This window comes from Rhagoletis pomonella, unplaced genomic scaffold (genome assembly GCF_013731165.1).
Source record: "Rhagoletis pomonella isolate Grant_MI unplaced genomic scaffold, Rhpom_1.0 Rhpom_scaffold_00004, whole genome shotgun sequence".
NCBI classification, from domain to species: Eukaryota; Metazoa; Arthropoda; class Insecta; order Diptera; family Tephritidae; genus Rhagoletis; species Rhagoletis pomonella.
This window is the reverse complement of record NW_023458558.1, coordinates 26,355,033-26,370,011: the sequence shown is the minus strand read 5'-3', so window position 1 is coordinate 26,370,011 and position 14,979 is coordinate 26,355,033. Positions and strand designations below refer to the sequence as shown.

Here is a 14,979-nt window from a genome sequence, read left to right as displayed (position 1 = left end):
CGCTGATATCACAACGGGCTTTCTTAAATGATTCCGCACCTAAAAAATTCGTAATTTTTTTGTGCTTTTTCCACTGCTTAATTGATTGAAATAAATAAATATTTAAGACTCAAGGCTTCACACATTGAGTAATATCCTAATTCTGCGGACAGTTCTATACGTTTATTGGTGACATACATACACGCTCGTTACCAATACCTAACAAAAACATAAGCACTATTTTAAATTTAATGGAGACTTGTAATAAAGGGCGACAGTAAACCATTTATGTTGACATTTGTAATTCCCGGCAAACTTCTATACTGAGTGTAGGGTATATTTAAGTTAGTACATGCATACATACCTAAATTATTCCCATAACATATGTACGCACATACTATACATACATACTGTAATACTGAAATCTTTCATCACCATTTACATCAACATGCCGCTGAGCTCATTTCTTTTAAACAAAAAAACTAACAAAAACCAAACATTATTTTTCTTTTTCCACACTTTTTTGGTTCGCTTTTCGTTCGTCGATCGAAAAAAAAATTAATTTTCCAATATAGTGACTCGACAGCAACAAGCGGTGAGATTAAAAACTCATTAAATGCCGCCGGAAAAAACGTCCCCATAGGAGCCAACGTCAACGCCGACGCCACTGCAATTGGTACTGAGGAGGATGTGCGTCGTAGCGATAAATCGAAAAAGTTCGGGCGCAGCAAATCGAGCGATATCTTAAAAAAAGATGCTGTTGCCTTGCCCTACGATAAGGGGAAGAGTACATTGACACGCCTAAATTCGCTTAAACAATGGGGCAGAAATCGCTTCAAATTTATGCAACGCGCAGAGACACCAGCCCAATCGGCCAGCGATAGTGGCGCCCACGATGTGTCGGCGAGCAGCAGCAGCAGTAATTCACAGCAACCGCCTGTCGCCCCCGAGAAAGTGGAGACGAGCGGTGGTAATAATGCCGCAGCCAGTCCAGCGAAGGCAAATCAATCAACGCGCACCGCCACGGGCGACATTGATGATGAATGCGTTGTGCATGAACTGGTGAGCCAGAAGAACGAAGGTCGGTTTTCGCATGAACGAAAACCGTCATATTCGTCGTCGGAGAAGAGCATGAGTGTTAGCAGCAGTGGGCACCTCAAAGGTAAACTGCATCTGGCCACCTGTGGTAACGTAAAGCTGCGTGATACCTCATCGTTGAATCGTCAACGGCGACTTGGTATCACCGGCAATGGTGCGCTGGCCGGCAAAGAGGAACAACCGCATTCATCTAGTGGTAATTGGAGCGCTAGCTCTGAATCGGGTAGGGCATCTATAGGCAGCGAAATTACTATACAACCTAAGTCGAGCGCTTCAAATACATCGCTGAATGTGTCAAGCTTCCATCCGGGTAGCGGGCCGCCATCATCAATGATGAGCAGACGTCGTTTCTTGAATACTTCCGCCTCAAGCAGCGTAACTAGTGAGGGTACTGCCACGCCCGATTTGCAAGTGGCCGATGGCTCATATCCCAATCATCTAGATGATGAAACAAGCTCAGCTTATTCGTGTGACACGGAGGGCTATTATACTTCCTTTCACATGGACAGCGGCTTGCGCACGCTGAAAGAAGAAGATCCACCCATGACACCGCTGCAACACAATCAAATGCTGCACACAAGCAACTACTCATTTGGGAGTCAATCCAACCAGACCGTGTTGACGGCTGAGAACGAATATGAACTCTTTGGCAAGGGTTCAACATCCACCACGACCAGCTCAGCGGGCACTGTTTGCACCACCTTGCTGGTGGGTGGCGAGCAGAGTAGCCTAAATAGTGTCGGTCCGGATGTGCCCGAACGCATCAGCTCATTGGGTAAGTTGAACAAGAATAACCACAGCAATAGCGCCAGCACTAGCACGCTTGAGCGCAGTTACTCCAGCAGCACCATAGGAAGCACCTTAGAACGCACTGGCACCATAAAACGCAACGTTAATGCTGGTCTAAAATTAAACACCACTGCCGATGGAGAAAACATTGATGGCATCAAAGGTAACTTCGAAACGCCCGAGTCACAAGAAGATGAATTTGATTTTGAAAAACGCATACGTCGTCGCTCCGCACAGCCGTTACCGGCGATGGTCGCTATGTCTGAGGTGGAATGCTCCGAAAGCTCCGATTTGGAGGGCGTGGAACGTATTGAACGCATTAAACAGAAGACTGCTATTAATGTTAAACGCATACCGTCCATGTGTATCATAACGCCCACCACTAGCGATGACGAGAACCAAAGTAAAGATGGCGGCGACGCTGATGACGCTTACGACCCAGACCGAACTTTAACGCCACAAAGCTCGCCATGTTCGAAAGCACGGGCGAGAGCAGAAACCACCCTTAAAGTGGAATTAAACGAAGTTGCTGGCTATTGCACTGTTGATGTCGACAATGCAGCGCGCAAAGTGGTAGAAGCGCCACTCACCCCCACAAAGGGTGATAAAGACCATAACCTGAATGTGCTGAAGCGAAATTCGAATTATGCATTTAATATGTTCGAAAAACTGAAAGTCGTATTGCCGAGTATTAAGCGTTCGCCCAGTAAAAGCTCACAGCCAGAGTGCGTGGTTGACGATGACGAACTATACGACACTGCCGGTGAATATGTGACCATAGCAGACATTAGCAACAACAATCGGCACAATCAACTGCCAACGGCGAAAGCCGTAGGTGCTAGCTCCCTTGGAATCTACTATTCCAATGACATAGTTCGTCGCAAGTTCTACGATGCATCTGCTTGCGCCGCCGACGCAACTACGAAAGCCAACGAGCCAGCTGCAGCGACTGCGGCGGCCAGAAGGCGCGACACCGAGTACGTTTCATTGAATGAACTACCCCAGCATTTGCGTAAAGTTGGTAGCAGCGCTTACAGCAGCAGTGCAGCGTTGAGTGCAACAGTCAACAATGAAATTACTGCTAGCGATAGCAATGCAGCCACGCTGGGGACGAATGCGACACAACAACAAACGCAGTGCGCAGAATCCGCACAACAAAGTTCATCGGTTGTTGAATCTGCCGTGCCCATGTATGCCGAAATTAGCGAAGTACGAGAGCAGTCTCTAGTCTCTCCGCTAACGCAACACAAGGGTGCTCGCGTGCGTCTAAATTCGCAGGGTAAAATTATTTACGAATCGGACAGCCTGAAGCGACGCAAAGGCGCGCACACAACATTCGCACCTGGACCGTATGTAAAAGAAACTGAAAGTGCGCTGCCGGAAATTACAAGTGTCAACGCACAAACGCACACACCGCCAGCACAGCAGGCGCAGCTGCAGTCCCAATCCCAGTCCCAGCTAGGCAGTGAAAGTGCAAACGCAGCGAAAGCGAATTCTTCCGTGTCGGCAAAAACAACAGCGGCCAAATTACTTTTGCTAAATGGTGGTGTAGCGGCGACCAGAAAAATCGCCAATGTGCGTCCCATTGTTGCATCATCACCACTAACGTTAGCCAGACAACAGCAGTCTCAGCAGGCGCAACATTACACCGGGCAGGCAGCCAATAACCGTTCGAATATGTCATTGTCGTCTGGCTTGTATGAAGAGCCTCGCTCCACATTGGCGTACAGCAGCAATTATCAGGACAACAAGAATCTGCTCGCGAACAATACAAATCCATTTTTCCAATCGAACATCATTACGGCCGCAGCACCGGCGACAGCACTGATGATGATGCCCTCACCATCCACCAAATCTACTTCGTCCACGGGCTCCACCATATCGTCGAGCGCATCAACCAACACCAGCAGTGGCACTTCGAGTGCCTCCTCTGCCAAGGATGAAGGTAAGCAAAATTTAGACAATACTGGCAGCAACCCCAATACGCATTATATTTGTAAGAATACCATAACTCATTCTACTTTTGCATCAAAAGATACTATTCAACATCCCAAAGCTAGCAATGTAAATAACACCGAACGCTTACAGAACAGTACGATAGACGTTATAGACAATTTCAGGGAAATAGACGAAAATCTAGAAAAACCTCCAACCATAAATAACGCACAGACTGTAGCTGCTATTTCTAGTGTACCTGATGAAAAGTCAGAATCCAAAGTTTCATTTATAATACCCGAAAGTGAGCCGCACAGCCAACCCTTAGCGCAGCCACCGCACTACGATGTGCCCAAGGCGGTGGTGGAAAATCAAGAATCAATGGCCCCCATGCGCGCATCGTCTAAGGACATGCCACCACCACTGCCGCCAAGGGGGAAAGCACAAATAAATGGCATAGCAGATGCTCGCAATGCATTTTCGTCTGCGGCCATGACGTCGCAAACAAACGTCAGCCACACGTTTCTGCCTCCACCTCCGCCACCAACACTACACACATCCCCACCTACTGACTGTGCTGGCACAAACCGTATGCCCGCCGATGATGTTGATTTTGGCGTTAGCCAAGTCGCTACTACGAACTGTAGTAAACGAATATCGATTTCTGCAACTGTTGACCCAATTGCAGCAACGAGGCAGTTTTCCATTTCGACTGATGCAGTCGTAACGCCATCGCAATCGCAAGCGCCACCAACTCCACCCCCTCCTCCAACCACTCCTCGAAATACACAGTCAGCACTGCCACTGCCATTTACATCAACGGCCACGCAGCGTCGCCCGCTGAAACGCAACAACAGCTATCGTCTTGCAAATGATGAGGTGAAGTTGGAAATGAACAAAGAAAACCTTCTGATCTATGCGGAAGACAACAATTTGCTAACACTGACAAAGGGCACTTTTCTGCCGCCCACACAGTGCAGCAAAGGCCAACAAAATTCTGAAGCAAACAATAGTCAAAGCAATTCGCATACATTGCCGCATGCATCATCAGGTGCGATGAAAATTAAAAATGCCAACAATGCGCATGCCAAAGTAACGGACAATGGCGACAAGGGCAATGGCCAACGAAAAATTGCAAAGTCTTTTGAACGTTTAGTGGATGAGTTTTCATTGTCCACAACTTCAATTGATTCTTCGTATTTACGCAATAAATCGTTGGAGAATTTCGATGATTCACCAGCAATATTGAATAATAATATTGGCGAACATAAAATGGAGCATGCAGACGTTGAAGACTCAGATAGTGAGGCTGAGCTGGAGTTGTCGCCGCCGCCGTCACATACCAAGTTCCACAAGTCCTTTGTGGAAAATGTATTGTTGAAGCCCTTCAAAGTTGTGCGACCGACCGATGAGAATGACATGCGGAGACGTAGAATTTTGCAGAAATTTGAAGTGACCGAAATTTGGTAGGAAACGAAAATGAATTAAAATTTTAAATAAGGATATTTCTTATACTTCGTAAAAAGTATTTTATATGGCTCAGCATATCTTTCGCGGAGATTTTGCGTTAGGCAAAAACAGTTGAATATCTATAATGAATGGTCTCTCAGTGAGGTAGGGGAAGGCATCAACAGCTCACATTTCAAATGTAATCCTTTATTTTGGTTTAATGTTCCTTAGTTCATCATGTTGGCAACTTTTTTTTATTATCGTAAGTACTATACATATATCGTCCAATATTCAGTTATCGTGTTACTTTTAGCCTAATTAATTTATGAATTACTGTAGCTCCTTCTTCTCCTGGATTGGCGCTGTACCCGCCAAAGCGTTTTTGGCCGAGTCCAACAAAGCACGCATTTCTTTTCACTTCTGTGCCAACAGGCAATAATTTGAAATGTCGTCTTTCCATCGCAGATGTAGCTTTCCTCTTACTCTGCTACCAGCATTATGATCCGCGTTTTACTGGAGCGTTTCGCTACATTCGTACGACATGAGCAAGCCAGCATAGCCGCTGTATTTTAATTCACGGCATCATAAGAAGGGGGCATCATCCGAGACTTAGTTTTTCTTTTCATTGGGAAGGCTTTTTGCGTGATAATACTAAAAATACCTGGCGGATCTATTGTGCACTCTGCTCTTCACAATACCTCGTCTTGTTCTAAAGTTCTAAGAAAATTTAGAGGAGCCTTTAGAACGGAGTTACTTGGGGAGTGATGTGCTTGAATTTTTGCCACATTGAGCTTAAACAGTTATATCGTCCTCTTCCAGAGGTCTCACACTCAAAGAACAGGCTGAGTTTCGAAACCAACAGAGGTCATTTGATGCAGATGGTCTCTTGGTCCGCAAGTGCCCTGCGATCCATTTTTCTCTTAGGCAGGTTAATTAGAAGGCTGTATCTCTTCCGGTTGTACTCCCTTGGAGTCGTGAGGTGCTTCCCCAGTATTGTCATTTCATTCCTGTGATTTTTCCTGATCGTGTTTGGATCTACTAAAAGAAATTCCTCAGACCGCTGCCTTCTTGGCTAAACGTTCTCTATCTCGTTTCCTCGATGCCCTTGTGAAGCAGCCGTACCCGCATCATTATATTCTATAAGGGTGCTATCCAATACGATTGGCTGCCTGCTTTTGTCAGATATGCGCGCATTATCCTTGTAATGCACTTGTATTGATCAGATCACAAAATGGGGGCTTATTAAAGGTACGAGTATCACGAAAACTTTGAAGTAATCTACTTGACAACCAAACAATTTTGTTTGGCCGAATCGTAATTGCCTTCAGCTTCTCTACGAAATTCTCAACATCTAACAAATCGCCTCAGATGTCTTCCGTCAAAGTGCTAGCTTGAGTTGGTGATGCAGGAAGAGAGGTACACGTTGCCATGGCAGTTACTAAATAGATGTATTGTTATTATCTTTATATGTATGTAAATCGAAGATCATATCAAGTAATCCATGTCGGAGCACAAGCAATTTCACCATATGTACATTAGGGTGCCTCAGCAAAAAAAAAAATTTTTTCACCGGAATTATACTATTTATTATATCTTTAGACTTCCCCATAAAATATTTCAAAAACATTAAAATTTACGTCGCCTGGTCTAATTCGAAAATACTTCCAGAAATATCTTCATTTCGATGCCTAAGAAAAGGTTTTAAACATTTTTATGCAGAGCTTTTAAGCTTAAACTCTTCTAATATCACAGGCGATTTTTGGAAAAAATATTTTTTAAAAACTTTTATTTATTAAAAAAAAAAACGATTTTGTTAGGTATTTTTAAATTGCCCTGACTGGCGTAAATCTTAAAATGGTTCGGCGGAAGTTTTAATATAACAATTCCGATGGAACAGTTCAAATTTTTGTATGTTATGCTGCCTAATGGACGTATGCAAAATATTTATATTTCTCCCATCTTCTTTAGAACTAACTCCTTCCAAGTTCGCATTAAAAGCTAAGAGACAACTAGTTTTCTTAAAAGTTCCTTGTTACATGCAAGTTTGCAATCATTAATTGCCTTACTTGAGCACTCAAGGAACTTGCCACAACCGGAAAAGACACATACATATTTGTAAGCGCTACACATATTAAAATGTGTACCGTTAAGTGCGCCCATGTACGTGACTGCCCACAATAGACTTCTGCACTTATTAAACATTTTATGAAAAAGTGTCAGCATTGTGATGCTAGTTACAAGGCTAGAACTAACTATGGGCTGCATAATGAAACGCTCACACACCAACAAGCTCTTGCGATAATTAACAAACTTACAAAATTGTCGTCTTTTCATATTCCTTTTTAGTTAGTTCACACAACGTCTACGATAATCGCCTACATTGTGGCATTCAAGTGTGATTCTAAACTTGACCTTTTTGTCATTGCCACTCAACGTGCGACTTGTAAATCTTTTTCTTTAACTCTTCTTGGTAGCTGTAGTGGTTGTGGTCGATTCGTTATTCTATTTTTTATGATTGTCTATTTTTTTTATGTCGACAACTGCAGTCTTTAGTGTACTTTTGGATTGCATACTGCTATAAATAGGGTGCAAATTTCTGTAAGAAACTTGTGGTAGATACACAGAGAAAAACATTATTATATATTGAGAGCAGGAAAGATTAGAAAAAAAACACTCTACTTCCCTAGTATGTCCTGAAAAGACCTTGGTAGTCGATTTCTTTATTTCTAAATAATTGGTCATTGGAGCTTTGAAATAAATTAATATTTGCCTAGCCAAATCTGGGCACTCACAAATAATGTATTCGGAAGTTTCCTTATTGCCAAGGCAGAGTCCACATTCCGGCTCTCTCATAACACCTATTCACTGCATATGAAATCGTAGTTAATTGTGGCCGTAAGGTACCCGTAAAGTAGCCCGATGACATTTCTGTTCCGATCTATTGAAACAGTAGACAGAAAGCGTTGCCTTAGAAAGGTTCCGATCATGAAAAGGGTGTTAAGGATATTTCTTGCGCCAACTTGTTAGCATCCTCGTTGCCTTCTATCCCATTGTGGCCCTGTACCCAGAAAAGAGTTACTTTATTTTTACAGCCTTTATTTAAAGCATGTTAAATTAGGTTCTAACAAGTTTGGATTTCATCGTCCTGTTTTAGAGGGCCCGCATGGCAGCTAGGATAACTCAAAATTTAACAAGAAAAGCGCCCTTCAAACTCTTTTCAGAGTTAAGTTTGACGCAGGTATGAATTGCTGAAATTTCAGCCTAAAACGCCGGGTGCCAACTGTCTATGGGAATGGATAGTTTGGTGTCGGGTCCATAGACACCTGCACCTGCTCAGTAATCCATCCTCGACACGGCCGCGTACCAATATAGGTATCTGAGATCAAGCACAGAGAGTCCGTTTGCCCAATCTTCGCGATCTGGGATTTTCACTTGGAACTTTCTGCCAAAAGAGATCTCTTTTTACATCGCTTTTTTTTTATTTCTTGAGCTTAGGATTTCAGTTTTTTGCACAGTCTTCTGCCACCATACAACGGATATGTAAGATACAACCGGACGAACGACCATGCGGTAAAGCCACTCTACCAGCATTGGGTTAAGTCCCGTATGTTCTTCCAAAAATTCCAAAAAGTCATAGCCTTCCGAATGTAAGTTTCCCCTAAAAGCAATGACAGCAGCCTAGGCAACCCACAGCTGTTAAGTGGTCTTCGTTTATTAATAATTCAGACAGTTCTATAGCCATCTCTTTTATATTTTTTGCAGGACGTTTCGAAGATAACTACTAAAGCATTTTATGATGTTTTCTTTTTCTTAGTTTTTTTTTCATGCACCACTAAGTATATGCACATATCGTCGTTTAAATTACAAAACCGCGTATCACATACATACATACGTACAAACAAGCCTGTGTTTAAAGCAAGCAAGACTAAAAGTGTTTTCTTAATATTAAAACAGCACAAAAGCCTTTTCGCGCAATAACTACGAGCAAACGCACACATTTTCATGCACTGACAAGTTGTTTTGAATGACGATGATGATGAAAAGGTCTCGCGATTGTGGTTATGGGAAAGGCGTCAATCGCTGCATATTTATTATGAGTTAGAGTAGACCTCATAAACTACGTGTACATATGCATATGTATGTACATTAGACTGGGTCACGAAAAAAAGTTTGTAATTACAAACTCCACAACTCCCATCACCACCCCCTTATTGACACCTTACTTTGAGAGGGGTTTTAAGGTCGTAAAAATTTGCATCCTTGGCGAGTCCTGAAAAGAACCAAAACCGAAATATGTTCCTTACTTTGTTTATTTGTGTCTCGATTTCAAAATGTGAAACAGTACAGTCGGGGAACTACTCAATCGAATTAACACCTATTTTTTACATTAAGTACTTTATATAGTAAACACGTAATTCCTTTTGTACTAAGTAGAGTGAACAATAGGGTGGTCCAAAAATGCATGTGAAAAAGTTAAGTCGGAAATTTTATGCTCTCACCCCCTAGGATTGTTCTATACCAAAACAAAAAAATATAGCCTTATTTTTTTATTTTGAAATCAAAAAATATTTAGAGGTCACTCAAAGCGCCCAAAGTTATCCATGTATTTTATATGGAGAAAACCCACTTTTCGTAAAAATGCTATAGAATAGCTAAAAATCATAATTTTTACCAGAAAACTCTGTTAATCTTTAGGAGATCTCCAATAATAATACCAAATTGTTTATTTAGTAGTAGTAGTAGTATTAAAAAATGGTTAAACAAACAATTGGATATTATTATTGAAAGTCTCCTGAAGAGAACCAGAGTTTTCCGATCGAAAAATATTGATTTTCAAGAATTCCCATTTCTACGAAAAATTTTGAGCGCTTTGAGCGACCTCTAAATATATTTTGATTTCAAAATGAAAATATGGGTATACTTTATTTCGATATAGAATAATCCTAGGGGGTCAGAGGATTACAATTCCGCCTTTACTGTTTTTGGACCACATTAGTGAACAAACATTAAGAATACAAAAAACATTATTCAAACGCTATCGGGCGGGCTGAAATAATAATTATTTAATGATAACGCACTTGTCCTGCGAAATTTTAAAGAACAAGCCAAGAAGGAGGAAGGAGCCAAATTATATATTGGCTGTTCTTAGGACTTGCCAAAGACGAAAATCAAAGTAATTGAAATTTTTTTCTTATGTATGGGGGCCGACCCACTCTAACGTACATTCATATGTTCATAGTTACATATGTATATACTAAGGTGCATGAAGTAAAATAGACCTTCTCATCCCAATTGTTGCACGCTCACCTCCTCTGGACGATTGCTAGCGGCGACGTAGTAGGTGATTAATTTGTTTGCTCTTTTTTATTTACTCGGCATAAATTTTAAAAGCAAAATGCTGTCATTGATCTTTTGCATCATGCAAACATTGCAGCGGAAGTTACGTACGTACCCACACACATATGTATGTGCACATAAGTTTATGTATTTTTATTCATATGCTTTCATAATATGTAGTGAAATACTCTGCAAATGAAAAATTAAATTGAATATTATAAACGAATTCCATAAATGCATTACCCAAGTTTTTTTAAGTTAGGCTGCCAATTTTAGTTAAATGCTTCCCGCGGAGGCCCAATGGCCTAGATATTGTAATGCCCAGGATAGTATTTGCCCCTGACTTGCGCCTACATGTCCTTAAACCATTCTGATTTTCCGGCGAATTCTAATTTTGTTTTCCCAAAGCCGAAGAAGAGCTTCTCCAGCTATTTGAGGCGCTTTCTCCGGAGCACTACGCTTAGGAAGTGTTGGGTGGATTATATCTATTCCAAATCTCTATAGCCTTTACAGGAATCGTTATCCGTACATGGCGATCATGTGAACAACATTCTCGTGTACCGTTAGTACTCCGGTGAGAAGCCGAACTTTTAGTTTTTAGAACTTTAGCACTCTTAGAGCCAGTTTCTCAAGTTTCTTTTGTCGTCGTGTTCGACTCCGTAACATATATATAACAGGGAGTCGATAACGATGTAGCCAGTTTCTCAATGTCTGGTTAACATCAAATGCAGAATGGAAACTTAAATGCTCCATGTCCTAGAGCGCTCTTTGCTGAGACACATTTAACGTAGATGTTTGTTAGTTTTTGCAACAACTTAATTGAACTAAGTATAGATTCAGGCTTTTAATGCAATTTTTGCATGCCACTTAGCGCGGTTATTTGCAAATGTGATTGCATACTCTTACCGACGACTCGATTGGGCTTTAATTTAGTTAGCAGCTGCAACGTTATTGCTTTCTGCATACATTTATGTACAGTGAAACCGCGTTATAACGAAACCTTGATAAACAAATATTTTTTCGCCCCTGAAAAAAAAAACCGTTGTTGCGATCTTTTCCATACAAAAATGTTCCTTTGATATAAAGAAGAAATGTGGACATACATATCCACGGTTTAAGTCCCGTTAGAAAAAGCCTATATATAACAAAGTCTCGGCTCAAAAGCCGTGGATTTCGGCAGAATATCGCTTCGTTAACAATATTCCTTCCACAACTTTTTCAATCCATACTGATATTCTGGTGAAATCCACAATAAGGTCTAAATTTTTGAACTTTGGTTTTAATATAACCACGCCCACTTCTAAAATATTCTTTGATTGAAAAAGTTGTAGAACAAATTTTGTCAACGAATGGATATTCTGCCGAAATCCGCAATAAAATCTGCATTTTGTAAACTTTAGAAAAATCTTGTCGTACAAATATAATACCTGCATAGGTATTCTATCGGAATCTGCAATAAAATTTAAATTCTTGCAAAAACCCACTGTCAAACACCTTGCTAAATATATTTCATTATAAGTTTTCGAAAACAAATTACAAAAAATTTTTGATTCTCACAAAATAAACCATCTTGCCACAAAGAAAAATATTTTAAAAACAGTCCTTGAAAAACGCCCATTTTTTTAACCACGTTTGTTATAGAGAATTAAACAAGAATTACGAAGGTATAATTTAAAATCCCTTATTTAATGGTCTTCACTATGCAAATCATCTTCAAAAATTTCAACTGTTAATAGCTAAGTTAGCTTTGGGACAATCTTGACCACCTTTTATACAGAAATGTTAAGCCCGTTCCTTTAGCTATAAAACGACGTTAAGATGAAGTATCTAGGATGGGCAGAACCCGAGATAAAACGATTTGAAGTAGTACATGATTAGTCAGAATCACGAAAAAATTCAAACTTAGGCAGATCCCAATGGGAAAATAGGCAAGCACCTTACGAAGTAAGCCATGTTTTCTTTCAGTTTTTAGTACCAAAATTGTTATCATGACCAATGTCATCTACTAGTAAAGTGCAAAATGAACACCTCCGACGACACATTACGTTGTCAGTTGCAAAATAATGTGCAGCCGAAGTTATTTCCAAGCACCGAACTACTCCGAGCGGCTTAGAAGTAAGGGAGATTCGTCAGTGAAGTGGTAAGGACCGCCGGGTGAAGTGTAAGTTGCTGGTAAGGTATTGTTTTAAGGTTATTTCGGCTTTAAACTGTAAGTCCCTCGATTTGTGTAACAATGGTAAGGCGAAAATCACAAATTGAAATAGAATATTGGCCGATATAGCTAGACCACAGCTAATTTTGGTTAGTTATTTCCATGTATTATAAATTCTCGCTAGATGGCGCTGAAGTCGAGTTGTTTATGGAACCCCGTACTCCCTTCAGGTTTTTAGTTACACAAGTTCCACTATTTTTTTATCAAGATTAAATACGGACACTTAACTTAAAGACTTTTATTACAGGCTTGTTCCGCGTTGGTAACAAAAATTTTGTTACTGGTGTTACAAATGTGTTATAGTTACTTGCTAGTTTTCACAATAACCTTTAAACAAATTTTTATATCTTAATCTAAGCACCCCTTACATTTCAAAACATTATTACAACCATATTTATTGTTTTTTTTTTTTTTGGTTCACATTTATGTATGTATATTTTATTTTAAGTTTTGCTGTACCCCACCTAATTGTATGTGTTTTTAATGTTCTCTGTGTCCAATGTTTCATATGTGTATACATGGGCGTAGCAAGGTAGGGGCAGCCCCCCCTAACTTTCAAATTTTCCTAATATATATATAGAATAGTACCCTGAAATACCAGCTTAATAGGGTCGAGCCCCTCTCCCCGCCCCCCTAAATTTCATTCTGGCTACGCCGATGTGTGTATATTCATACATACAAATGTGTATGTATTTATGTACATTGTAAAATTAAATATACCTATGAGGAGAGGTTGAGGAATGATGAAAACCCAACAAAATAAACGTTTTTGTCAAAATTTGTCTAAAAAAAAAGTGTCCACTAGGAACGTTGAGAAAATAAATTTTTATTGGAAAAATAAACATATACGCAAAAAACATGATCTATAGAGAAAAAAAAGACAGTCTCTATGAAACGTTTCTAGGCTAAGCTGGAAAACAGACGAAAAAAGTAATTTTTAAGCAAAAAATGCAACTGAATTCAATAGTCGTATTAGTTTCTTCGTGACACAACGACCGTATCTAAACCAAACTAGTATGGGACCACCCTTGAGGTAGGTACCACCTTTCAGATAAATAAAAATTATAATCGAAAATGGTTCACGTGGCCCAAAGTTATCCGGTAACAAACATAAACCAATATTCCGATGAATTGAAAACCTTCACTTTTTTGAGGTCGGTTAAAAACGCCGAAAATTCCATAGAGATTCCTTATTGGTTTTATGCAGGGCTTCGGAGCGCAGCGAAACAAAGGAGCACGGAGCTAAGGAGCAAATCGTCGTTTAAAGTATAAAACCATGTATCGTCATTCTTCAAAACCGCGTAACTGACATTTGCTGCCAAAAATTGGATTTGCTCACACTAGCTCATCAAAGTGCAAAAAATTAAAATTTAACCGATGAAAACAAGCTAAGTCTAACAATATATTGTTATACATCGTTTTAAAGGTCTATAAATCCTCTTTTCAAAAGTTGTTCGCTTTTTAGAATCAGATGACAAAAAAAGTTAAGCTGTTAATAGATAAGTGCATTAAGTACGAAAATAAAGGTTTTTTAGTTTTAAAATAATAACCCTCCTCCAGGAACTATACGGGAGCTATTTTCATGTTGCACTCGAACATACCTACAACCTACACTGGGTTTTGTTTCGGGTGTATTTCATGACTTTTTTTTTGTAGCACCGTGCTATCAAATAGTAAGCAACCTCACTTTGCCAAAATTAAAACAATCATTTTTTTATATCGGACCATAAATCTATATTTTTAGTAAGTCTTTTACTTCTTAAAATGATAAAAACCTTCGTTTTTGAATTTGAATATTAAAAACCCTCCCAATAAAATTTGTTGGAAGTTTCTTTTGTGACAGAAAGCATTCTGCGGGAGGTATATAGTATATATTGTTCTAGAACTACCTCCCATAATTATCGGATAAGGGACAAATAGGTGACATTAAGGGCCGTTTTCACGATTTCTTGTTAGCTTCAATCCCCAGCTAAACCTCGTTATCGACGTTACAGACTCCATGCATATGACATTGTGGCGGTAACGTCGGCAAAGATGTTTAACTGGGAATTAGTGTTAACCAGAGTTGGTGTAAACGGCCATAAAAGAAATACAGAACATTTTGCGTTCCGCATAAAATAAAAAAATTACCTGGACAATTTACTAGCAAAGAGGAATGTCTCGTACAATACAGGTTTAAA

The 14,979-nt window shown here is 40.1% G+C and overlaps 1 protein-coding gene across 1 annotated transcript in view; it reads left to right on the top strand.

Moving 5' to 3' along the window:
• The window catches only part of LOC118738168, a 90,635-nt gene that overhangs the window by 68,549 nt on the left and 7,107 nt on the right, over window positions 1–14,979 (top strand). The window contains exons 3-4 of the mRNA XM_036469092.1: window positions 250–256; window positions 472–3,811. Of these exons, the coding sequence (XP_036324985.1) occupies window positions 250–256; window positions 472–3,811 (3,347 nt within the window). The remainder of the gene's footprint in view (window positions 1–249; window positions 257–471; window positions 3,812–14,979) is intronic.